Consider the following 26,507-nt stretch of genomic DNA (forward strand, 5'->3'; position numbering starts at 1 on the left):
AGTTTCTGGTGGTATGCACAAGTATGAAACCCATGGGGTGACTGAAGAGAAAATTAAATTATGAACCTTTCCTTCTTCTTTGAAGGATTCGGCTAAGGATTGGCTCTATTATCTACCCTTTGGGAGTATTACCACATGGGATGAGATGAAGAGATTGTTTTGGGGGTAATATTTGCCAACTTCAAGGGCAGCCAACATTCAAAAAGAAATTTGTGGTGTAAGGTAGCATAACGGAGAGTCCCTACACGAATACTGGGAACGTTTCAAGAAATTATGTGCAAGTTGCCCCCATCATCAGTGTTGAATTTATGGAAAAGTGAAATACTTCATTGACATCAATAACTTGTTGTAATTAGAGTACATGAACCTCTATTTATAATAGAGGAAGGTAGTAGAGTCCAATTACAATAAAACTATCCTTGTCCCAATTATACCCAAACTTTAACACTTAAAGATAAGTCTTAACATAATTAAATAACTCAATATAGATAAAAGACAAACATAACTCAAACTAAAACTCTTCTTGGTCGTGACCCTAAGATAAAGATACTTTTGTGAGTCCTTCTTGATCTTCCAACTGATGTGATAAGGATGCCAGCTCATGGTAATCATTGTGGGTCCTACTTCTTATGGGCTTGGGCCCATCTTATGGGCCTTTCTTGGTCGTGTGGTCCATAATCTTAGATATGTGGGCCTTCCTTGGTTGTGTAGGCTTGAGTTTATCTTTTAACACTCCCTCTCAAACTGGGGGTGAGAGAATAACATGAACTCCCAGCTTGCTGCAAATGATGTATAAAATATTTTTGTATAAAATGGCACATCTTCCAATATGCCTTTATCTTCCAATACTCCCCCTCACGCTGTTGTGTCCTTCAATGAGGCCTTGCGACATTATATAAGTGAGAGTAAAAATCACTCTTAGCCGGTAAGCCATTGCTTCATACTCTAGTCCTACTGCTGGATGTAAGGCACACTCCACTTCTATTAGTAGTGTGTCTATCGGCATTGCTCTAAAGTGTCCACCACTGTGTCCCTCCACAGGACAACGATTCTCAAGTGGTAGGAGACATAAAAGCCATTACAGGGGGGATAACATAGATGTAATCATAAGTTCCTCCATCATGGATTTCCAACCACAAATAATTTTCATCTTTTTGACAGGGATGAAGTTCCTCCGTCATGGACTCCAAACCAAAATTTTTTTTTATCTTTTTGATGGGGTAAAATAAATAATGACATGAGGCCACCTCTTATTCAATAATAATGTCCCCAAAGAGCTGCAGCTGAATATAACATATAACACTAATCAAATAGTAAAGTTTGTCAAAGAACCCATGAAATAATCTGATATAAAATTTTATTCTTTGATGCACAAGCTTCATCTTTTGTGCTCCCCATTTCTTGAATATTTTGGTCACATAAACTTATCAACAACATAAGGAATACAATACCTCTTTCTTGTTATTCTTCTACTTCTCCCCCTCAAACTGGGAGGTAATGGCAATGATCCCAGCTTGAACCAAATATCATAGATGTAGCAATAAATCCAAATAATAGAGATTTATAAATAAGCCCTCAAACCATGGAGAAGTGAGATATTTTCCTGATATATCAACTCAAACAGTGACACAAAAAAATCGGCATAAATTCGGATTTTTTAATACAACAGGATACCAGCATGACCTTTGATTCTTCCAATTCGAATATATCTTTCAATATAGATCAGATTGACATGAATTATTTTCCTTCTGAAACTAGATTTAAATGAATTTAGTCCAAGTATAACATCTCTTCTAAAATATAATTATCAGAAGATAAATAATCTGATAGGTTTCGGTCACTGGCATATGGCCGAACTAAGTTCTGTTTCTCCTATTTTTCCAGAACGACCATTAATTCTTCCAAGATCAATATCTCCTTATTAAAACTCATACCTAGAATTGGTTCAATAGGTAACAAAATAGACTTAAAAATATTTCTTTTGATATATAATTCTCCATATAAAGTCTCTTTCTTGATAGCATAAAATATCTCGGAATTTGAGGCTTTATCTACCGCTTGAACTTCTTTCTAAATCTGACCTTTGCTGTTTCAAATATCGATTTATCTTTGTAGATGACTGATAGATGCCATATTCTGACATGAGAACTAAGTTAATTATAATAGAATAACCTTTATAATTGTGTTATAGGTGGTTATTTATCGGTTTTCAAATGAAATGAGCATTTATTGAATTTGGCATTAATCACTGTCGATATTGCATATTTTTCTCTCCTGAATTATATTTCATTGTTTTTAAGGTTTATTTCTTCCTGAAATGCTTTTTATAGATTCAATTATGGAATTTCAGGAGAATTTTGGTGGAGAAGGAGATATTTACCAAAATGCCCTTAGTGAAATGGAGGTGATTTTTAGGTCAAATCATTTTAAAATAAATAAGATGGTATTAAAGGAGAGAGGGGAGCGTCGAACCGAGAGGGGGGCGACTCGGGGGGGGGGGGGAGAGACCCGAGAGACGAGCGTGAAGAGAAAACAGAGCATCGACCGTCGACCGAAACAGGGGAAGACCCGAGAGGAGTTTCCCTCTGTCGGTCACCGAGTCACAGGCGTTCGCCGCGCCACCGTCGTCCACCGCCGTCCAGCAACCGAGAACAAACCCGAGGAGAGCTCGAGAGAGTCTCCGTCGAGGTGAGTTCGACAGTCGTCGCTCGCCAGACCGAGAAGTGATCCGAGAGGGCTTCTCCGGTGCCACTTCCGCTTTCCGACCATTCTCCGGTGTCGGTTACGTATTTCCGACCATTCCCGGAGCGACCTCGACTCCGACCGAGACTCGAGAGAGCCGGTTAGAGAACTTCATCTCTGTTTCGTTCTTCGCCGGACGTTACCTCTGTCCGTCGGCTTTCAACCTTCGTCGCCGGCGTCGTTTCTACCACCGCCCACTCACTCTTGCCAACCCGAAGCCATTGATTTCGGGAAATTGCAGCACCCGTGAGAACGAGTTGTTGCCCGAGCGAGAGGAAGAAGAAGGGGAGTAATTCGTCATTTTTGAATTTAATTTTTTCTATAGTTTGAACTTAGGTTTTGAATGTTTATTAAATGTGATTTGATAATTAATGTTTATTGAATATTTGTTTTCCGGATATTTTATTAAATTGGCTAGTTAGGGTAGGATTATAATTTAGGTTGGATTTTGGTATTTTAATCCGATTTCTGTCTTTCACTCTATGCGCCCGAGAGGGGCTAGACGCAAGGATTGAGAAATCGGATTCGTGATTACGTGGCGCTCGAGAGAGGCACGAATCACGGTAAAATCCAGAATTGATAATTTTATCATCATCATAATAGGAAATTGATTCTCTGCATTCTATTATATTCCGCTCTTGTCATTAACTCTAGGCGCCCGAGAGGGGCTAGACGCAAGGATTGAGAATCCGGATTCGTGGTTACGTGGCGCTCGAGAGAGGCACGAATCATGGTAAATCCAGAGTTGACGTTTCCTGTTGTGCAAGTAGTTAATTAGATTATTGCTTGATAATTTAGGATATAATTAGTGTTAAGTTCAGATTAATTCATCATATTTGGTTAGGCTAGTTGACTGAAGAGTACACAAAATTTAATCCTCCCTGTGGATATGACCCTCGCTTACTGCTAGATTACATGAATGATTCGTATGCTTGCGAGGTATTAAAGCCGATGTAATTAAATTATACATCAAGTTTTTGGCGCCGTTGCCGGGGAGGCACGTATTAAGTGTATTTCTTTTTTCTCCATGGTCTTAGGTTAGGATAAAAAAAAAAAAAAAACCGTGCTTGAGACTCCTTTTGGGATGTCTCCATTTCGCCTAGTGTTCGGCAAAGCATGTCATCTACCTGTTGAGCTTGAGCATAGAGTTTATTGGGCCATTAAGGCTTTGAATATTGATTTGGCTCAAACGGGTGAGGAGAGGAAATTGCAATTGAATGAGTTGGAGGAGATACGTCATGATGCGTATGAGAATGCCAAATTGTATAAGGAGAGAACAAAGCTTTTACAATATAAATCTATTTTTCGCAAGTCTTTTACTGTTGGGCAGAATGTTTTACTTTATAACTCACGATTGCAATTGTTTCCAGGGAAGCTGAGATCTAGGTGGTCCGGTCCATTTGAGGTTACACAAGTGTTTCCTCATGGTGCTGTTGAGATCCGCAATCACGGAGACGGGTCAGCCTTCAAACTTAACGGTCAGAGGTGATAGATGCCATATTCTGACATGAGAACTAAGTTAATTATAATAGAATAACCTTTACAATTGTGTTATAGGTGGTTATTTATCGGTTTTCAAATGAAATGAGCATTTATTGAATTTGGCATTAATCACTATCGATATTGCATATTTTTCTCTCTTGAATTATATTTCATTGTTTTTAAGGTTTATTTATTCCTGAAATGCTTTTTATAGATTTAATTATGGAATTTCAGGAGATTTTTGGTGGAGAAGGAGATATTTACCAAAATGCCCTTAGTGAAATGGAGGTGATTTTTAGGTCAAATCGTTTTAAAATAAATAAGATGGTATTAAAGGAAAGAGGGTGTCGAACGAGGAGGGAGAGACCCGAGAGGTCAAACCACGAGGGGGCAGCGTGAAGAGAAAACAGAAACGGAGACCAAAACAGAGGACTTTGACCAAAAACAGGGGAGGACCCGAGAGGAGTTTCCCACCATCGTTCGTCGGGCCAATACCTTTCACCGCACCACCATCGTCCAGCAACCGAGAACAAACCCGAGGAGAGCTCAAGAGAGTCTCTGTCAAGGTAAGTTCGACAGTCGTCGCTCGCCAGGCCGAGAAGTGATCCGGGAGGGCTTCTATGGTGCCACTTCCACTTTCCGACCATCCTTCGGCATCGGTTACGTATTTCTGACCATTCCCGGAGCGACTTCGACTCTGACCGAGACTCGAGAGAGCCGGTTAGAGAACTTCATCTCTGTTTCGTTCTTCGTCGGACGTTACCTCCGTCCGTCGGCTTTCAACCTTCGTCGTCGGCGTCGTCTTCACTTCCGGCCACTCACTCTTGTTACCCGAAGCCATTAATTTCGGGAAATTGCAGCACCCGTGAGAACGAGTTGCTGCCCGAGCGAGAGGAAGAAGAAGGGGAGTAATTCGTCATTATTGAGTTTAATTTTTTATATAGTTTGAACTTAGGTTTTGAATGTTAATTGAATCTGATTTGATAATTAATGTTTATTTAAGATTTGTTTTCTAGATATTTGATTAAATTAGCTAATTAGGGTAGAATTATAATTGAGGTTGGATTTTGGTATTTTAATCCGATTTTTGTCTTTCACTCTATGCGCCCGAGAGGGGCTAGACGCAAGAATTGAGAAATCGGATTCGTGCTTATGTGGCGCTCGAGAGAGGCACGAATCACGGTAAAATCCAGAGTTGATAATTTTAGCATCATCACAATAGGAAATTGATTCTCTGCATTCTATTGTAATCCGCTCTTTGTCATTAACTCTAGGCGCCCGAGAGGGGCTAGACGCAAGGATTGAGAATCCGGATTCGTGGTTTCGTGGCGCTCGAGAGAGGCATGAATCACAGTAAAATCCAGAGTTGACGTTTCCTGTTGTGCAAGTAGTTAATTAGATTATTGCTTGATAATGTAGGATATAATTAGTGTTTAGTTCAGATTAATTCATCATATTTGGTTAGGCTAGTTGACTGAAGAATACACAAAATTCAATCCTCCCTGTGAATATGACCCTCGCTTACTGCTAGATTACATGAAGGATTCGTACTCTTGCGAGGTATTAAAGCCGATGTAACTAAATTTATACATCAAGTTTTTGGCGCCGTTGCTGGGGAGGCATGTATTAAGTGTATTTCTTTGTTCTCCATGGTCTTAGGTTAGGATAAAAAAATAATAAATAAATAAATAAATAAATAAAATAAAAATAAAAAAACGTGCTTAAGACTTCTATTGGGATGTCTCCATTTCGCCTAGTGTTCGGCAAAGCATGTCATCTACCTGTTGAGCTTGAGCATAGAGCTTATTGGGCCATTAAGGCTTTGAATATTGATTTGGCTCAAACGGGTGAGGAGAAGAAATTGCAATTGATTGAGTTGGAGGAGATACGTCATGATGCTTATGAGAATGCCAAATTGTACAAGGAGTGAACAAAGCTTTTACATGATAAATCTATTTTTCACAAGTCTTTTACTGTTGGGCAGAATGTTTTACTTTATAACTTACGATTGCATTTGTTTCCAGGGAAGCTGAGATCTAGGTGGTCCGGTCCATTTGAGGTTACACAGGTATTTCCTCATGGCGCTGTTGAGATCCGCAATCACGGGGACGGGTCGGCCTTCAAAGTTAACGGTCAGAGGCTCAAACCGTATCTTGAGAATGTTCCCACACCGGAGGAGGTGATGGTGATTTTCTTGGAGGAACCTGTCCATTCATCTTGATTGCATCAGAGTCTTGCTGACGACTATAAACTTAGAACATTGTGGGCAATCCCCACATTTCTATCCTTTTGTACATTAAAATTTTTATTTTTTGTTTATTCATTCTTATTGGGATAACCTTTGGTGTACTCTGGTCTTCATTGATTGGAGGTCCCCCGGTGATGCCGGCCTCATCATGGACTTGGGGTACTCTCTTGCCAGCTGAGAGCATAAATGGTTCAGGTAGTCGATGACCAGACTTTTGGTCCCTAGTTTGAGAGGTATGTACTCAAACATCCGTTCTGGGATTGACCAGTTCGATCTTGAAGTATTGAATGAAAACCTTATGGTGAGTAACTTAAGGACTTGTGTTCAGCGCGTGATTCCTGCTGCCTTCAATGGCCAGTCACACGGAGATTTCTTCAAAGTGTGATATGGGATAGCGGTTTCATCTACGGATGATTACCTACGGGTACGGCTGATACGAGTAAACCTTCTTCGAGGGAGACTATGTATCATTCCTGGGGGTCTTTATTGACTCTTCGGTATTATTGTTGATGACCAAACACATATGGTCCCACCTATGGATTTAGGAGCCCTGAGGGAGCTTAACCCTTTCTTTTTGTAGTCGTTCTAGTGTTTTAACTTTTCCCCATTGAGGACAATGTCAGGTTTAGGTTTGGGGGGAGAAACAACTCTTTTATATCTTAACAATGATTTTCTTTTGATTTTTTTTCGTGGTTTTCAAATTACTCCTCTTAGTATGTGGTTAACGTTAGTAGAGTTAAAATAAGTTGCTCAAATGTGTTTCAAAACTTTTCGTAAAACTATGTAGAATAAGCCTATTAGAAATCTGATATCATTTGTTGTGATTCATGAGAATTTAGTGGGATAGCTTACTATTGCATTAGACTTGGAACTTAGTTGCAAAAGAGAACATGTAAATCTAGTGTTGATCTATGTTAGTCTGAATAGTCTTGTATGCCTGTTTGAACTCAATTTTTTTTATACCTCAGTGAAATTCCTTGTTGTAACGTATGAATGCAAATGGAATGCTCTTGCTTGCAAAAGACAGATAACTTCAGAAACAGCCTGGGTAAACCCAGGGACAAGCACCGGAACAGTCGGTTACTTAAAAATAAGTGCATGTGTAGTGAAGACGAATACAAAATGGTGGTAATACCAAAAGTATTCAGTGAAACAAAAATTACGCTGGTAATAGCAAAAATGCGCTGGTAATAGCGTAAAATGGTTTTAAATCTGGAAGCAATGAGTTTCTTAACTTTGATGATGAATTGTAATTTGAAAGAAGTTGCAAGTCAAGATTGAAATTAGTATATTTCTTTTGTGAGATTGTCAGACAACAGGCTTACTCTACTATTTTCTCTTAATTGTGATGTGACCAGGATTTTATTGTTATTTGTTGCCTCTTTGTTTTGTTGAAGTAATTGCTTATGGGTCACATTGGTTCAGGTGGAGTAACAATGAGTGTATTTGGATTGATAATAGGCTATATTTTACACAGGTTTTCAAATTTCGCAAGATCTCATATGATTTTCAGATATTTTACGATACTAAGTGTTAGTCATATGCTAATGAGGAGTAAATTTTCTTCAGTTTTTCTTTTTATATTATTGATTTAGATGAATTTTGTGGGTAAATTCCATGCAAACCCTCATGAGACATAACTCGTCCACTACTACAGAGTAGGGGTTTAACGGCTTGTTGCATGCGCTAAATGCAATCGTGCTCCCTACGAAAGTGGCATTTTGTTTTCCTAGGCTTAATTTTGGTTCGATTGTTGTTTTGCTAGGGACTAGCAAAGATTTAAGTTTGGGTGTGATAGATGCCATATTCTGACATGAGAACTAAGTTAATTATAATAGAATAACCTTTATAATTGTGTTATAGGTGGTTATTTATCGGTTTTCAAATGAAATGAGCATTAATCACTATCGATATTGCATATTTCTCTCTCTTGAATTATATTTTATTGTTTTTAAGGTTTATTTCTTCCTGAAATGCTTTTTATAGATTTAATTATGGAATTTCAGGAGAATTTTGGTGGAGAAGGAGATATTTACCAAAATGCCCTTAGTGAAATGAAGGTGACTTTTAGGTCAAATTGTTTTAAAATAAATAGGATGGTATTAAAGGAAAGAGGGCGTCGAACGAGGAGGGAGAGACCCGAGAGGGGAGACCCGGGAGGGGAGGCCCGAGAGGTCGAACCACGAGGGGGCAGTGTGAAGAGAAAACAGAAACGGAGACCAAAACAGAGGACTTTGACCGGAAATAGGGGAGGACCCGAGAGGAGTTCCCCACCGTCGTTCGCCAGGCCAATACCTTTCATCGTGCCACCGTCGTCCACTGCCATCCACCGCCGTCCAACAACCGAGAACAAACACGAGGAGAGCTCGAGAGAATCTCCGTCGAGGTGAGTACGACAGTCGTCGCTCGCCAGCCCGAGAAGTGATCCGAGAGGGCTTCTCCGGTATCACTTCCGCTTTCCAAACATCCTCCGGCATCGGTTACGTATTTTCGACCATTCCCGGAATGACTTTGACTCCGACCGAGACTTGAGAGAGCCGGTTAGAGAACTTCATCTCTGTTTCATTCTTGGCCAGACGTTACCTCCGTCCGTCGGCTTCCAACCTTCGTCGCCGGCATCGTCTTCACTTTCGGCCACTCACTCTTGTTACCCGAAGCCATTAATTTCAGGAAATTGCAGCACCCGTGAGAATGAGTTGCTGCCCGAGCGAGAGGAAGAAGAAGGGGAGTAATTCGTCATTATTGAATTTAATTTTTTATATAGTTTGAATTTAGGTTTTGAATGTTAATTGAATCTGATTTGATAATTAATGTTTATTTAAGATTTGTTTTCTGGATATTTGATTAAAGTTGCTAATTAGGGTAGAATTATAATTGAGGTTGGATTTTGGTATTTTAATCCGATTTCTGTCTTTCACTCTATGCGCCCGAGAGGGGCTAGACGCAAGGATTGAGAAATCGGATTCGTGATTACGTGGCGCTCGAGAGAGGCACGAATCACGGTAAAATCTAGAGTTGATAATTTTAGCATCATCACAATAGGAAATTTATTCTCTGCGTTCTATTGTAATCCGCTCTTTGTCATTAACTCTAGGCGCCCGAGAGGGGCTAGACGCAAGGATTGAGAATCCGGATTCGTGGTTTCATGGCGCTCGAGAGAGGCACGAATCACGGTAAAATCCAGAGTTGACGTTTCCTGTTGTGCAAGTAGTTAATTAGATTATTCCTTGATAATGTGGGATATAATTAGTGTTTAGTTCAGATTAATTCATTATATATGGTTCAGCTAGTTGACTGAAGAATACACAAAATTCCATCCTCCCTGTGGATATGACCCTCGCTTACTGCTAGATTACATGAACGATTCGTACGCTTGCGAGGTATTAAAGCCGATGTAACTAAATTTATACATCAAGAGGCTCAAACCGTATCTTGAGAATGTTCCCACACCGGAGGAGGTGATGGTGATTTTCTTGGAGGAACCTGTCCATTCATCTTGACTGCGTTAGAGTCTTGCTTACGAATATAAACTTAGCACATTGTGGGCAATCCCCACGTTTCTATCCTTTTGTACATTACAATTTTTATTTTTTGTTTATTCATTCTTATTGGGATAACCTTTGGTGTACTCTGGTCTTGATTGATTGGAGGTCCCCCGGTGAAGCCGGCCCCATCATGGACTCAGGGTACTCTCTTGCCGGCTGAGAGCATAAATGGTTCCGGTAGTCGATCACCAGACTTTTGGTCCCTAGTTTGAGAGGTTTGTACTCAAACAACAGTTCTGGGATTGACCAGTTCGATATTGAAGTATTGAATGAAAACCTTATGGTGAGTAACTTAAGGACTTGTGTTCAGCGCGTGGTTCCTGCTGCCTTCAGTTGCCAGTCACACGGAGATTTCTTCAAAGTGTGATGTGGGATAGCGGTTTCATCTAGGGATGATTACCTACGGGTACGGCTGATACGAGTAAACCTTCTTCGAGGGAGACTATGTATCATTCCTGGGGGTCTTTATTGACTCTTCGGTATTATTGTTGATGACCAAACACATATGGTCCCACCTATGGATTTAGGAGCCCTGAGGGAGCTTAACCCTTTCTTTTTGTAGTCGTTCTAGTATTTTAACTTTTTCCCATTGAGGACAGTGTCAGGTTTAGGTTTGGGGGGAGAAACAACTCTTTTATATCTTAACAATGATTTTCTTTTGATTTTTTTTTCGTGGTTTTCAAATTACTCCTCTTAGTATGTGGTTAACGTTAGTAGAGTTAAAATAAGTTGCTCAAATGTGTTTCAAAACTTTTCGTAAAACTATGTAGAATATGCCTATTAGAAATCTGATATCATTTGTTGTGATTCATGAGAATTCAGTAGGATAGCTTACTATTGCATTAGACTTGGAACTTAGTTGCAAAAGAGAACATGTAAATCTAGTGTTGATCTATGTTAGTCTGAATAGTCTTGTATGCCTGTTTGAACTCAATTTTTTTTATACCTCAGTGAAATTCCTTGTTGTAACGTATGAATGCAAATGGAAATGCTCTTGCTTGCAAAAGACAGATAACTTCAGAAACAGCCTGGGCAAACCCAGGGACAAGCACCGGAACAGTCGGTTACTTAAAAATAAGTGCATGTGCAGTGAAGACGAATACAAAATGGTGGTAATACCAAAAGTATTCAGTAAAACAAAAATTATGCTGGTAATAGCAAAAGTGCGCTGGTAATAGCGTAAAATGGTTTTAAATCTGGATGCAATGAGTTTCTTAACTTTGATGATGAATTGTAATTTGAAAGAAGTTGCAAGTCAAGATTGAAATTGGTATATTTCTTTTGTGAGATGGTTAAACAACAGGCTTACTCTACTATTTTCTCTTAATTGTGATGTGACCAGGATTTTATTGTTATTTGTTGCCTCTTTGTTCTGTTGAAGTAATTGCTTATGGGTCACATTGGTTCAGGTGGAGTAACAATGAGTGTATTTGGATTGATAATAGGCTATATTTTACACAGGTTTTCAAATTTCGCAAGATCTCATATGATTTTCAGATATTTTACGATACTAAGTGTTAGTCATATGTTATGGACTCCATAGCATCAAGAGTGGCTAACCGGAGAAGAGAAGAGATGGAATAACTTGTATTTCAGTACCTTAGGGGTTTAATTTTAATTTGAAGTTCCATAAGGGTCTAATTTTAATTATAGAACCTTTGATGTTTTCCTTGACCTATTTAGGGCGTCAAGTGATGGAATGAAAACAAGCATTGATCATTAGTCTAAATGAGATCAGGTTCTCTCTCTAAAGAGGCCTAAGGTTGGAGCTCCTTCAAAGGCTCATGTCCCTTCATCATTGGGCGTTCCAAGAACCCCAAATCCTTCCCTTCTTCGTCATTCAATCTGGAAGCTAGAGGAGATCGCCGGGTGACTCGATCCATGGCTAGAGAGCCTAACATCATATGCTAATGAGGAGTAAATTTTCTTTACTTTTTCTTTTTATATTATTGATTTAGATGAATTTTGTGGGTAAATTCCATGCAAACCCTCATGAGACATAACTTGTCCACTACTGTAGAGTAGGGGTTTAACGGCTTGTTGCATGCGCTAAATGCAATCGTGCTCCCTACGAAAGTGGCATTTTGTTTTCCTATGCTTAATTTTGGTTCGATTGTTGTTTTGCTAGGGACTAGCAAAGATTTAGGTTTGGAGGTGTGATAGATGCCATATTTTGACATGAGAACTAAGTTAATTATAATAGAATAACCATTATAATTGTGTTATAGGTGGTTATTTATCGGTTTTCAAATGAAACGAGCATTTATTGAATTTGGCATTAATCACTGTCGATATTGCATATTTTTCTCTCCTGAATTATATTTTATTTTTTTAAGGTTTATTTCTTCCTGAAATGCTTTTTATAGATTCAATTATGGAATTTCAGGAGAATTTTGGTGGAGAAGGAGATATTTACCAAAATGCCCTTAGTGAAATGGAGGTGATTTTTAGGTCAAATCGTTTTAAAATAAATAAGATGGTATTAAAGGAGAGAGGGGAGCGTCGAACCGAGAGGGGGGAGACCTGAGAGACGAGCGTGAAGAGAAAACAGAGCATCGAACGTCGATCGAAACAGGGGAAGACCCGAGAGGAGTTTCCCTCCGTCGGTCGCCGCATCACCGGCGTTTGCCGTGCCACCGTCGTCCACTGCCGTCCACCGCCGTCCACAACCGAGAACAAACCCAAGGAGAGCTTGAGAGAGTCTCCATCGAGGTGAGTTTGACAGTCGTCGCTCGCCAGACCGAGAAGTGATCCGAGAGGGCTTCTCCGGTGCCACTTCCGCTTTCCTACCATCCTCCGGTGTCGGTTACGTATTTTCGACCATTCTCGGAGCTACTCTGACTCTGACCGAGACTCGAGAGACCCGGTTAGAGAACTTCATCTCTGTTTCGTTCTTCGCCGAACGTTACCTCCGTCCGTCGGCTTTCAACCTTCGTCGTCGGCGTCGTTTCTACCTCCGGCCACTCACTCTTGCCAACCCGAAGCCATTGATTTCAGGAAATTGCAGCACCCGTGAGAACGAGTTGCTGCCCGAGCGAGAGGAAGAAGAAGGGGAGTAATTCGTCATTTTTGAATTTAATTTTTTCTATAGTTTGAGCTTAGGTTTTGAATGTTTATTAAATGTGATTTGATAATTAATGTTTATTGAATATTTGTTTTCCGGATATTTTATTAAATTGGCTAGTTAGGGTAGGATTATAATTTAGTTTGGATTTTGGTATTTTAATCCGATTTCTGTCTTTCACTCTATGCGCCCGAGAGGGGCTAGACGCATGGATTGAGAAATCGGATTCATGATTACATGGCGCTCGAGAGGCACGAATCATGGTAAAATCCAGAGTTGATAATTTTAGCATCATCATAATAGGAAATTGATTCTCTGCATTCTATTATAATTCGCTCTTTGTCATTAACTCTAGGTGCCCGAGAGGGGCTAGACGCAAGGATTGAGAATCCGGATTCATGGTTACGTGGTGCTTGAGAGAGGCACGAATCATGGTAAAATCCAGAGTTGACGTTTCCTGTTGTGCAAGTAGTTAATTAGATTATTGCTTGATAATTTAGGATATAATTAGTGTTTAGTTCAGATTAATTCATCATATTTGGTTAGGCTAGTTGACTGAAGAATACACAAAATTTAATCCTCCCTGTGGATATGACCCTCGCTTACTGCTAGATTACATGAACGATTCGTACGCTTGCGAGGTATTAAAGCCAATGTAATTAAATTATACATCAATAACTCAAATAAAAAATTGGTTGAATAGGTAAAAGAATAGAATTACAGATATTTCTTTTGATATATATCTCTCTATATAAAGTCTAATTCTTGATAGCAAAACATACCTTGGAAGATGAAGCTTTCTGCTGCTGCTCGAACCCCTTTTATAATCTGACCTTCGTTCATTAAAACATTAATATCTCTTTGTATATACCTACGATTGAAACAAATAGGTTTTCTTTGGAAAGTAGACTCAAATATCTTTCCGTCAATATATTTTTCATTATAAAAAACTATGTATAGAGGTAAAAAATGCAAAGAAATCTATGAGTGTAGGGGCTGAAATAAATAACTACGAACCTAGACCTATGGTTTAGGGTTTAGAGAAAAGGATCACATTACCTTCATGAGTTGACCAAGTCAACTCACAGAACTTGCTCTGATAGCATGTTGAATTTATGGAAAAGTGAAATACTTCATTGACATCAATAACTTGTTGTAAGCAAAGTACATGAACCTCTATTTATAATAGAGGAAGGTAGTAGAGTCCAATTACAATAAAACTACCTTGGTCCCAATTACATCCAAACTCTAACACTTAAAGATAAGTCCTAACATAATTAAATAACTCAATATAGATAAAAGACAAACATAACTCAAACTAAAACTCTTCTTGGTCGTGACCCTAGGATAAAGATACTTTTGTGAGTCCTTCTTGATCTTCCAACTGATGTAATAAGGATGCCAGCCCATGGTAATCATTGTGGGTCCTACTTCTTATGGGCTTGGGCCCATCTTGTGGGCCTTCCTTGGTCGTGTGGCCCATCTTATAATAATCTTAGATATGTGGGCCTTCCTTGGTTGTGTAGGCTTGAGCTTATCTTTAAACAATCAAATTAGCGAGCAACTTCTTATCTAGTATTTCTATAAGGGCCTTCTACTCACTGATAGGAGCATGATTGATGCTGCAAGTGGAGGAGCTTTGGTGGATAATACTCTCGAGGCCATGAGAAACTTGATTGCAAATATAGTGGCCTATTCTCAACAATTTGGGACAAGGCTTGGTCTTCCATCTAAGAATATTAATGAGGTAAATATTTCCTCCCTTGAACAAAAAATTGCGAGTCTAACTTCTCTTGTTTGTTAAATGACTATAGGTAATACACAAACAATGAAGGCGTGTGGGATTTGTTTAGTAGTAGGGAATCCAACCGATATGTGCATAAGTCTTCAAGAGGAGCCCACTGAGCAAGTGAATGCCGCAGGTGGTTTTGTTGGACAACTGCAGAGGAAGTATGATCCCTATTCGAACACATATAACATGGGATGAAGGGATCATCCCAACCTTAGCTATGGGAACCCACAAGCTAATCAGCCCACGACTCAAAATCAACCAAGTTACTAGGAATATATGCAGCCATATCCCCCTAGACAACAACCGGGCCAAACTTCCAATTGTGGTATGTCTTTAGAAGATATTGTTAAGTCTCTTGCCACTAATACTTTGCAATTTCAACAGGAGATTAAACAATTTCAACAAGAGGCAAAGGCCGGTATTCAAAGTTTGGACAATCAGATGGGCCAGATGGCAACCGCAGTTAGTCAGCTGGAGGCACAAAGTTCGGGGAAATTACCCTCTCAAACGGTAGTAAATCCAAGAGAAAATGCAAGTACAATCTTTTTGAGAAGTGTTAAAGAGGTTGAGATTCCGGTAAAGGCAGCCCCTGCATCGTTGGAACATGAAAAAGAGAAAAATGTCATTGTAGATAGGAATATTCCCAATGATGATGATGTACCTAAGTGTAAGTTTCGACCTCTTGCTGATTATAAACCAGTTCCTCTTTTCCCTCAGGCTTTGTCAGATTCTAGAAAAGAAGAGCAAATTAAAGATTTATGTGAGACTTTTCGTAGATGTGAGGTAAATAATCCACTTTTAGATGATTTTAAACAAGTGTCTCGTTATGCTAAATTTCTAAAAGAACTGTGCACAATTAAGAGGAAACAGAAACTTAAAGGATGTGAGAAGGTGAGAGTAGGGGAGAATGTTTATGCAATTATTCAAATAAAACTCTCTGCGAAGTGCAAATATCCAGGTATGTTTATTATCCCTTGTACGTTAGGTACCACCAGATTTGAGAAGGCCAAGATAGATTTAGGAGCTTCGATTAATGTAATGCCATATTCTATATATGCTTCTTTGAAACTTGGACCTTTGAATAAAATTGGTGTTGTGATTCAATGGGCTGATTAATCAAATGCCTATCCTAAGGGCGTAGATGAGTATGTTCTTGTGCAAGTTAATGATTTGATTTTCCCTACTGATTTCTATGTGCTTGATATGGAAAATGGTGACCAAACTACTCCTATTTTGTTAGGAAGACCATTCTTAAAGGCATCAAAGACTAAGATAGATGTTCATAGTGGTACAATTATAATGGAATTTGATGGTGAAATTGTTAAGTTTAACATTTATGATGCCATGAAATATCCTAGTGATGATAATCCTGTTTATTCTATTGATGTGATTGATCCGTTCACATAGGAAATTTTTGAACTTGATAAAAAGGATGAATTGGAAGTTGCCATTAGTAAGCATCTTAAGAAAGAGAATGAGAAGTTAGCCTCGAGTTCTGATTTGTAGGAAATTGTTGTAGTGTTGAATGATATTCCACAGTTATAGCAGTCAGGTAAAGTTCTTTATATTGTGTTACCTATTTCTAACGAGAGTCCTTTACCCTTTGTTTTGTAGGCTCCCACTCCAGATTTGAAGCCTCTCCACAATCACCTCTAGTACATGTTCCTTGGCGATGGAGGAATGCTACCAAAGATCATCTTCAATAAACATAGTGCACCACAAGAAGAAAAGCATGTGCAGGATGAACTTCATTTGCAGGAAACCTTCCTTGATGAGGAATTGCTCTCCGCAAGTGTGACATTACCATGGTATGCGAATATTATAAATTATTTGGTTACTAATATGTTACCTCTTGGTTTCTCTAGAGCTCAAAGAGATAAGGTGAAGAGTGATGTCAAATACTATGTGTGGGATGACCCCTAATTATGGAAGCATTGAGTCGAGCCAATGACAATAAACAAAGGCATTGTTTGGGAGACAACCCAATCAGAGTTCATTCGTTTTTCTTTTTATTTTTGCATTTATATTTTGGTTATTTGTGCCTTCTCTTTACATTTCACCTTACATTGGGGACAATGTAAGTTCTAAGTGTGGGTGAGGGAATTTAGGTTGTGTTTCAATTCTTTTTAAAAAAAATCCAAAAGAAAAAACTTCTTTGTTTTTGTGGTTTTTAATGATTTAGGTTGTGTATGTCATGAGAAATATTACATTAGGCTCTTGAAAGATTCATAACATGATTGAATAAGTGTTCTTCCAACTGATAATTAATTAGTCTATTTATTTTCTTTGAGGATGGTAGTGACTAAATTTGGTAAACAAAAGCCGATGAGATTTTGAGCCTTTAGACTGACACATCCATATCACTCTCATTATTTTCTTTCATGAGAGATATTCTCCCATGGATTTTTTTCTCTAGAACTTGCCTTGATTCTTTTTGAGGTCACATTGACACATGCATGCATGAACATGATTAAGGCTCTCTTTGTTATAAGCTATATAAGCCAAATAGGCAACCTTGTAATTAATTTATTTTCCTTTTGCTGAACCCCTTTGAGCTTTATTATTATTATTATTATTGTGAACCCACGTTACAAGCTTTAAACCTGAAAAAATCTTTACCCAAGTAGTAGAGCTAGTGGAGCATTTTTCATCATTATGGTTCGTATGGCTGTGCAAGAAATAAGTGTGAGGGTGTCTGGATTTGTGGTATGGCTATGACTGGTGAAATGGAACATGTTTTGATCCTCAATTCATGAGTTCCATTGTTAGTGTAATTAAAAAAAAAGAAGAAGAAAGGAAGTGATGGAGGGAATGGCTTTTAAAGTTACAAACTATCCGTGTTCATAATTCCTCCTAAAATTCCAAGAAAGGGATCTATTTATACGAGATAGATACAAATTGAAGAAGCTACTGAGTGGAGTGATTGGTTTTACATGTCTTATATATTCGAGCTTGAGTTGATTCATTTTTGCTCCACTAGTTTTGATGGCTTTTGAGCTACATTCCCAAATATTTCCCACCTTGATCTTAAACCCCGTTACAACCCTTAAAAAGTCCTTATGATTTGTGTTATGCATGTGATCTGAGTGGTGGAGAATGAGAAGATATGCAAGCCTATGGTAGTTCATTTTTATTGGAATGAATTTGAGAGAAACAAATACCCTTCAAACACTTGAGAGTCGAGCATTTATTTCTGTGAGGGTCTACTTATTAGTTTACTCCATCTTTGAATGAAAATGCTTACTAAGTAATTGTAAGTTGTTTAAGAATGTTTTTTCATGATTTGTTATGAGTTTTGAAGACTTTGGTTTTTCTTTGTTGATGGCATTACAACCTTGGTGTTTTTGGGAAAATGAATTTGAGTTTTGCTTGAGGATGAGCAAAAGCTAAGTGTGGGGGAATTTGATGAGAATGCAAACTATCATATCTTTATCCCTTAATGATTAGGATTTTATAATTTTTTTGTGCCTAAATATATTCATTATTCTCATATTTTGATTTAGGATGCAAATAGAGGCGTTAAGTGCAAAATAAAGTTAATTGGGTGATTCTGGACAACTTCGATATTGCTTTGTAATCTGAGCATAACTTTCTCATCCAAGCTTTGATGGAGATTATTCAAGATGCTATGGAACGCCATGAAAACGTTCTACAACTTTTTGTTTTCAATTTTGAGAGATTTTGAGAGATATTGGGTTTGAAGTTGTGGCATGTGCATTGTGACCCAGACCAGATGCACGAAAAGAAAAACCCTAAACTGGAGAAAGAAGGGACAAAAAAGAGGTGCAAGGAGATTTTGGGAGGAAGCCCCCTCTTGCTCTTTTCTCCAGCTTTTCATCCTCTTTTCTCTAGTTTTTCCCTCAACTTTCTTCATGGCCCTGCGTGTCTAAATTTTCAGACTTGGTCAAATGAAATTGAAGTCATCAAAATCAATACAACTGTGAGATATGATTTGTTTTCATCGTTCAATTTATGTTTTGAGTATCTAATGTTCTTTTGTAATTTTCTTTCATGATTGTCTCGTTTAATGACTAAGAGGCCTACTAGTTTATTACTCGTTGCAATCTACTGCTATGTTAGATATCAAATCAGTAATTGTTTGATCCCTCTAACCCGTGAAGCAATCACTATTTGATGATTTGCTGCGTCAGGAATTAACAGATCTTGAGAAGAACATTGGATTAAATTAAATGCAGCTGCTTGTGCTTGTGTTGTTTAGCTTCATCGATCTCTCTAATTCTTATGGCTTTTGGTAGATTAAACTTTTATCACTTTTCATGGGTTGTTTAGTAGTTAGGGTCAATTGGATCGGTTGTTTTCCAATTAACTACGAAAAGAGAGATATGAAGATAGTTCCAACGGTGAATACTCAAGTGCGAATTGATATATGCTTGCATCAATTTAAGAAAAAACAACTTAAAATGTGGGACCCACCATGGTTCACGAGTTGGTACCCACCATGAGGACGTGGGATGCCAAGAAGAGTCCTCACCCATGCTAGCATGATTTAAGAAGATAAGAAGCACAAGCTGAAATGAATTAGAAGACTTGAAGATCAAGTGGGACCCACAAAGATACCACGAACTGGTAATCGTATCAATATGAGCTGGAAGATCATGTGGGACCCAAAAGGATAAGGCCACGAGATAACCTCCTCCCTTATGTCCACATTATTGAAGAAGAGTTCTAGTTAAACTTATATTAGACCTCTAGTAGATTGTGTTATCTGTTCATGATAGACTTATCTTAAAGAGTTCGAGTTGGAATATAATTAGGAGATTGAAAGGTTAATTGTATAAGGACTCTATCACTTCCTCTACTATAAATAGAGGTGTTGTAATTCAGAATTAATCAAGTTACACAATTCATGCTTGAGTAAATCTCTCTCTCTTTGCTTGGTGCACATCTCTCTTTTCCTCTTCTCTTCTCTCTAACCGAGAGCTCTTCTTCTCTTTTCTTCTTTTTCTTTCTCCCTTCTTTTGTTCGGAATATTGGAGAAGGGATCCTAAATTCAACACGAAGCCAGCAAAGAGATGGTATGGCAGCAGTCTTTCTGGGAAGAATTAGGTCTCAAGCATGAGAAGAATGAGTTGTCTTGTCATAGTAAGAGTGCTATTCATTTAGCAAAGAACTCTGTTTATCATGCCAGAATAAAGCACATACAGGTGCATTATAATTTCATCATATCGGCTCTAGAGGATGGAGTTTTAGCAATTGAGAAGATTCGAGGGAGTAAGAATCCACCTAATATGTTGACCAAGACTGTTATGATCAAGAAATTGAAGTTATGTTCAACTTCAGTTGGACTTCCATATGAGGATTGAGAAGTTGTTGCCGATAAAGAGGAGATATTGATGATGGATTAGTCTCCAAGTGGGAGATTGATAAGTTGGGGTGCCTAATCAAGGACTTATGTTGAGTCAGTGCACAGTAAGGTAGTCATGGGGGTTGGAAGGGGGGCAGGGCCCCTGGAAGGTCCACGATATATTGATTGTTGTTTCAATAAGGGCACTTTGGGGAGTTCACTCTTGTAAAGAGGTAGCCCTAGTTTTCTCTATATAATTGGGGATCGCCACTATTAGGGTTTAATCATCATCACAGAGAAGGACTTTGAGTTGTAGCCGGAGAGAGGTTAGAGAAAAATACCTGTATTATATCTCATGCAAGATTTATTATGCTTGGTTTGCTTTGAATATTGCAAGATGATAATCAGAATGTTCAAAGCTCAGCTAAGCATAGAAGTTTGATTTTCTCTCCTTGAAAAAAATATGTTGGATGAAGATTTTCTCATCCTTTTTCTTTATATGTGGATTATCATGATCAAATCATGATTTAATTCCTTCAAGACTATTTTATGTTGATGATTGTATGTTCTCTAAAAAGAGCTCGATGAAGGATGTTGTTTTATTACCAAGGGGATTTTTTTTAAAGGTGTTGGTCCTTTCAACAGTTTTTGGCATTCCATTATTTGTTTTATCCTCTAGATTATCTTACCTAAAAAAATTAAGGAGAAATGGTAAGATCAAACTATGATTTAGTCACAAAGTTGGCACAATTTGTATAGAAGGAAAGTTTCCTTCTTCTAGAGCTTGCCAAGAGGAAAGTTGAAAAAAAGGAAAGTGTTGTGATTTATCTATTTCAATGCTTCCTATATCAGATTATTCACTGGAATTTATTTCCTAAATTATTTAAGGAAGGAAGGAAGTCAAAGATTGTGTATTGATAGTTGGCACAAGTGACATAGGAGGAAAGTTCCCTTCTTTGGAAGATCCTCTAAGTTGTCCAAGATCCTTTGAGATTTCACTTGCATTTATAATTATTTCTTAATTGAGAAATATTTGAAATCAATATTATATAATTTGGATTAACACATGGAGTAAAAATCTCCTTGATTACATGCATGATTAAGGCCTTGATTTGGTTTGTCTTGGTTTAAATTGTTGATTGACTTTGCCTCGGTTTGGCTCTGGTTGGCTTGTTTGGTTTCCTCTTTTCTATTATTGTTTGGTTGATATAGTGCATTGAATATTTATTAGTGATGGGTGAAGAATATATGAATATGAGTGGTAAAAGTGAGCTACTTAAGATTACCACTATACCCTTAAGAGGCTTATCAAATTAATTAAGTTGGGCTCAGTCTGTTAAGAGATTCATCATCACTCAAGATCTCTTAGGACATTTGACTAAACCAGCTCCACCCATATATGAAGATGATAGTTCCTTTATTAAATGGCTCAAGAATGACACACTTGTTATCAGTTGGGTCATTAACAGCATGGAGGAACATGTGGCTAATAATGTTGTCCACCTTGAGACTGCAAAGCAAATATGGGACACTTTTTCCAAGTAGTACTCTAACATAGAGAATTTATAGAAATTATATGATGCGTTTTACAACATGTTTAATACAAAACAAGGAAAGAACTTGCATGCGTACTTGGCTAGGTTTAGAGGGCTGATTTTGTTATGGTCCTTGGTTAAGTACCTATGCCTTCCGCTCCTAACAGGCCGGTCTTTTGGGTAGTATTGGCTAGGTGCTTAACATTTGGTATAAGAGCAGGCACTACATCCCGAGTTCGACTCCGCACAAGCGCGGGCGACCGCAATCCCCGAACATTCCCCAAAGGCTCTTGTCATTGTGTTAATGTTGCCGTGGTCGTCGGCTCGGGAGGGTGGGGTGTATGGTTATGGTCCTGGGTTAAGTACCTATGCCTTCCGCTCCTAACAGGCTGGTCTTTTGGGTAGTATTGGCTAGGTGCTTAACAGATTCATAAGTTGAAAATGACTCAGCCCTATTCCATAAAAGATACTCTTAGCTTGTCAAATATCAAGCCATATCTTGAAGTGGTCAAAACCCAACTCTTTAGCTCCTTTGCACTTCCATCATTTGATAAAATAAGTACAACATTACTTTGTATACCAGATCTTTCCTCCACCTCTCTTACTTAAGTATCATATGCTATGGTGACTACTCATGTTGAATAAAAGTTGTCTTTACATCCAACTACTCTAAGTGCAAGTCTTCATTTGCCACTAGTCCAAGCACTGTTCTAAAAGTAGTCAATTTTACAACTGGAGAGAAAATCTCAGTGTAGTCAATACCTTTTTTTTTTTTGAAAGCCCTTTACAACCACTTTTGCCTTGTACGACTTGCTGCCATCATGTTCATCTTTAATCGCTACACCTATTTATTCTGCAAGGCCTTCTTACCTGTTTGTAACTCACTCAACTGCCATGTTTGATTAGATAATAGTGATCTCATCCCGCATCACCAACTCCCTCTTGGTTGATTCATCAGCTTGCACAACTTCCTCATAACTCTCTGGTTCACCTTTATTAGTCAACCTAAATGTTCTGATTTACTTCTAGGGGTATACTTTCTTGGTCTTCCTTAGCAATATTCTCTATCTCAATAACTGGAAGACCTCTCAACTCGATCACTCTAGACTTCTTAGCTTCATTGCTTGTGCTCACAGAATCTGCTCTTGACAAGTCTTTATACTGGGCACCTTCATTGAAGATCACATTGTGGCCTCTGATGATGTTACGACTTTGATCATCCCCTAAATGAAAGCCAAACTCAATACCACCATAGTCAATAAAGAAACATATCTTAGATTTATCAGCAAGGTTACTTCTAATAGTAGAATCAATGTGAATATAAGAAACACAACCAAACACTTTTAAGTAAGAAAGGTTTACCTCTTTGCCACTCTTCTGTTATTTTGCAATCCAATGGTGTTGAAGAACCTTTGTTTATCAAATAGGCAGCGGTGCTAATAGCTTGAGGCCATAACATTTTTGGCAATCCCATTTGTAATCTCATGCTCCTAGCACACTCGTTCAAAGTCTTGTTCATCCTTTCAGCCATACCATTCTATTGAGGTTTTCTAGGAATGATCTTCTTCATCTTGATTCCATTATCAGCATAGTACCACTTGAAATCATCATCTATGTATACAACCCCATTATCTAACTGAATGTACTTCACCTTAAAATCTGTCTCATTCTCAACCATTACTCTCCATCGCTTGAATGTATAAAAACCATTAGATTTCTTTTTTAGGAAATAAACCCATACCTTTCTGCTTGCATCATCAATAAATTTCACATAGTAGTTAGAACCACCAAGGGAAGCAAAAGTTGAAGGCTCCCACACACCTGTGTGAATGAACTCCAATTTTGTTGTCTTTTGCTCCTTTCCAGCCTTAGAAAAACAAACCCTTTTCTGCTCTCCAAAAATATAGCCTTTACACAAACTGTTGTTCATAGTTTTCAACCCTAGTAGCTTCCCTTTGGATTGAAGCACTGCCATTCCATTCTCTCTGATGTGACCGAGCCTATAATGCTACAAATCAGAATCAGTAACAACATCAACAATTGCAATCGTGTCTCTACAACTAGAAGTGATGTAAAGAGTTTCAATTTTTACTCCTCGTGCAACAACCATGGCTCCCTTAGTGAATTTCTAGGCAACACCATTAAAAGTCACGTCATGACCTTCATTATCAAGCTGCCCTACTAAGATCAGATTACGCATAAGTTTTGGTTCATGTCTCACCTTGTTAATTTTCCACACAAACCCATTTGACATCCTCAAACTGACATTAGCAATACCGACAATATCCAAAGGTTCTCTATCAACAAGATACACCTTCCCGTGATCTCCAACGACATAATTTTCCATGATCTCATGGCACGCAGTGGTGAAAAAAAAAGCTCCTGAATCGAACACCCAAGAGTCAATAGGGCTATCAACCAACAAGAGTGAAGCATCCTGTACTTCTTCAGTCACCGTATTTGTAGCATCATTTTTCTTTTCATCCTTCTTTGGTGCTTTTTAGTTCTTCTTTATGTGACCAGACTTGCTATAATTCCAGAACTCCACATTCCATCCGAATTTGGAGTTACTTCTTCTATTCATTGACTTCCCTCTACTGTTGCCCTTGTTGGAATTCCTCTCGAAGTTCTTGCCCCTAGTATCGACATTTAGGGCATAATTAGATGTCAAAGATTTTCCGGAGTTCTTTCTACTAACTTCCTTAGCGAGAATAGTAACTAGAACATCATTAAAGATCAACTTCCCATTTCCTATAGAGTTGGTGACCACAACCTTCATAGGCTCCCAACGATTTGGCAGAGACGCCAAAAGAATTAAGTCATGAACCTCATCATAAAATTTAATTTGAACGGAGATCAATTGATAACAATCGTGCTAAACTTATTCAAATGCATTGCCCCTGATGTGTTTTCTATCATCTTTAAATTGAAGAGTATTTTTCATGAGATGTACCGAATTATTTTCCGAAGGCTTCTCATACATGTTTGACAAAATCTTGATCATCCCCGTTGTGTTTTCTCCGATGCCACGTTATCAGTGATGTTCTTTGATAGTGTCAACTGAACTACTCCCAACTCCTTTCTATCAAGGAAATTTTAGTCATCATCTTTCATACCTTCTGGTTTCATATCTAGAAGTGGTGAGTGCAGCTTTTTATTGTGTAGATAATCTTCGATATGCATCCTCTAAAATGTGAAATCCATACCATCAAACTTATTGATTCCAAGTGTCGATCCTTCTTCACTAGCCATTGCTTTTAATCATGAACCAAAGCTCTGATACCACTTGTTAGGAATTAGATGCCCTAATTCCAAACTTACGAAAGTAATAATAATAATCACGGAAGAAGAAAAAAGCAAGCAGGAAAATACAACAAGATTTATACAGGTTCACTTCAACGTGAGACTACATCCTGTCTTCCGCCACTACAATAATCCATGATGAAGATGAAATATTTTACAAGAGAAATAGCACACACTTACAGGTGTTTTTCTCTAACTTCTCTCGAGCCACAACTTAAGATCCTTCTTCGATGATAATCCCTAATATTGGCACCCAAAATATAAAATGAAAACTAGGTCAACCACAATATAGGAGTGAAATCCCTAAACTGCCCTTAATGAAACAATAGTAAATACAGACTCAACATAAGGCATTGATTAGGCTCCACAAGTTAACCAATTTGGCGTAGTGTGAATTATTAATTGACTCGGTTTGGCTTTCTTGGTTTCCTCTGTATTATTATTGGTTGGTTGATATAGTGCATTTAATAATAATTAGTGATGGGTGAAGAATATATGAATATGAATGGTAAATTAAGATTACCACTATACCCTTGAGAGGGTTATCTAATTACTTAGGTTGGGCTTAGTTGGTTAAGAGATTTCTTATCACTAGAGATCTCTTACAACATTTGGCTAAACGAGCTCCACACCCATAGATGAAGATGATAGTTCCTATAACAATTGGCTCAAGAATGACACACTTGTCATTAGTTGGCTTATTAACAGCATGAAGGAACATGTGGCAAATAATGTTGTCCACCTTGAGAGTGCAAAGTAGATATGGGACATTAGTTCCTAGTTGTACTTTAGCACCAAGAATTTACAAAAATTATATGATGTGTTTTAGAAAATGTTTTCTACAAAATAAGGAGAAAACTTGCATGAGTTCTTGGCTAGGTTTAGAGGGCTGATTCAGGAGTAGAAAGTTGCTCAACCCTATTCCACCAATATACTGGTTCAAGAAAAGCAACAAGATGCCTTAGTAGCTGCTCTTTACTTGTCAAATATCAAGCCATATCTTGATTCGCACGTCCATCCTTCGATGACATAAGTGAAACATTACTTCAAATACTAGATCCTTCCTTCACATCTCATACAGAAGTATCATTTGCTATGTACTTAAGAAATAGGGTACATTTTCTACAACCCAAGGGCACGGTAGAAATTACAGACGAGGCCAAGCAAGAGGAGGTAGAAGTGGCTCTTATCCTTCAAGGTCAGACAACCGGATTTGCACTCACTATGGTGGACTATGGATCATTGCCAACCAAGACTTGGTTCAAAATCAGAAGACTATTGCCCAATCATGGTCACAAAGAGGAAAGAAGACTATCACCGACGATAATTATGATCTCTTACGAAGGATGAAAACTCTGATGGTATCCCCCCATCTTCTCCAACATCTTCCACTATTGTTGCTGCCACCATTGCTTCAACTATGAATTCTATCACTTCCTCCTCTTTATCTTGGATCATTGACTCAAGGGCCTCCAAGCATCTTATAGGTAA

General features: G+C 38.3%; 1 protein-coding gene across 1 annotated transcript; it reads left to right on the plus strand.

The window, feature by feature from the left end:
- Positions 1–14,693: 14,693 nt before the first annotated feature.
- On the plus strand, positions 14,694–16,280 carry LOC137942991 (uncharacterized). The gene is made up of 3 exons (XM_068788702.1): positions 14,694–14,828; positions 15,258–15,764; positions 16,008–16,280. Exons 1-3 carry the CDS (start codon positions 14,694–14,696, stop codon positions 16,278–16,280), a joined length of 915 nt encoding a protein of 304 aa, XP_068644803.1.
- Positions 16,281–26,507: the final 10,227 nt, after the last annotated feature.

This window comes from Aristolochia californica, unplaced genomic scaffold (assembly GCF_029961685.1).
Source record: "Aristolochia californica isolate CCGP_79_NKW_82.1479 unplaced genomic scaffold, dmAriCali1.0.hap1 SCAF_10, whole genome shotgun sequence".
Classification (NCBI taxonomy): Eukaryota; Viridiplantae; Streptophyta; class Magnoliopsida; order Piperales; family Aristolochiaceae; genus Aristolochia; species Aristolochia californica.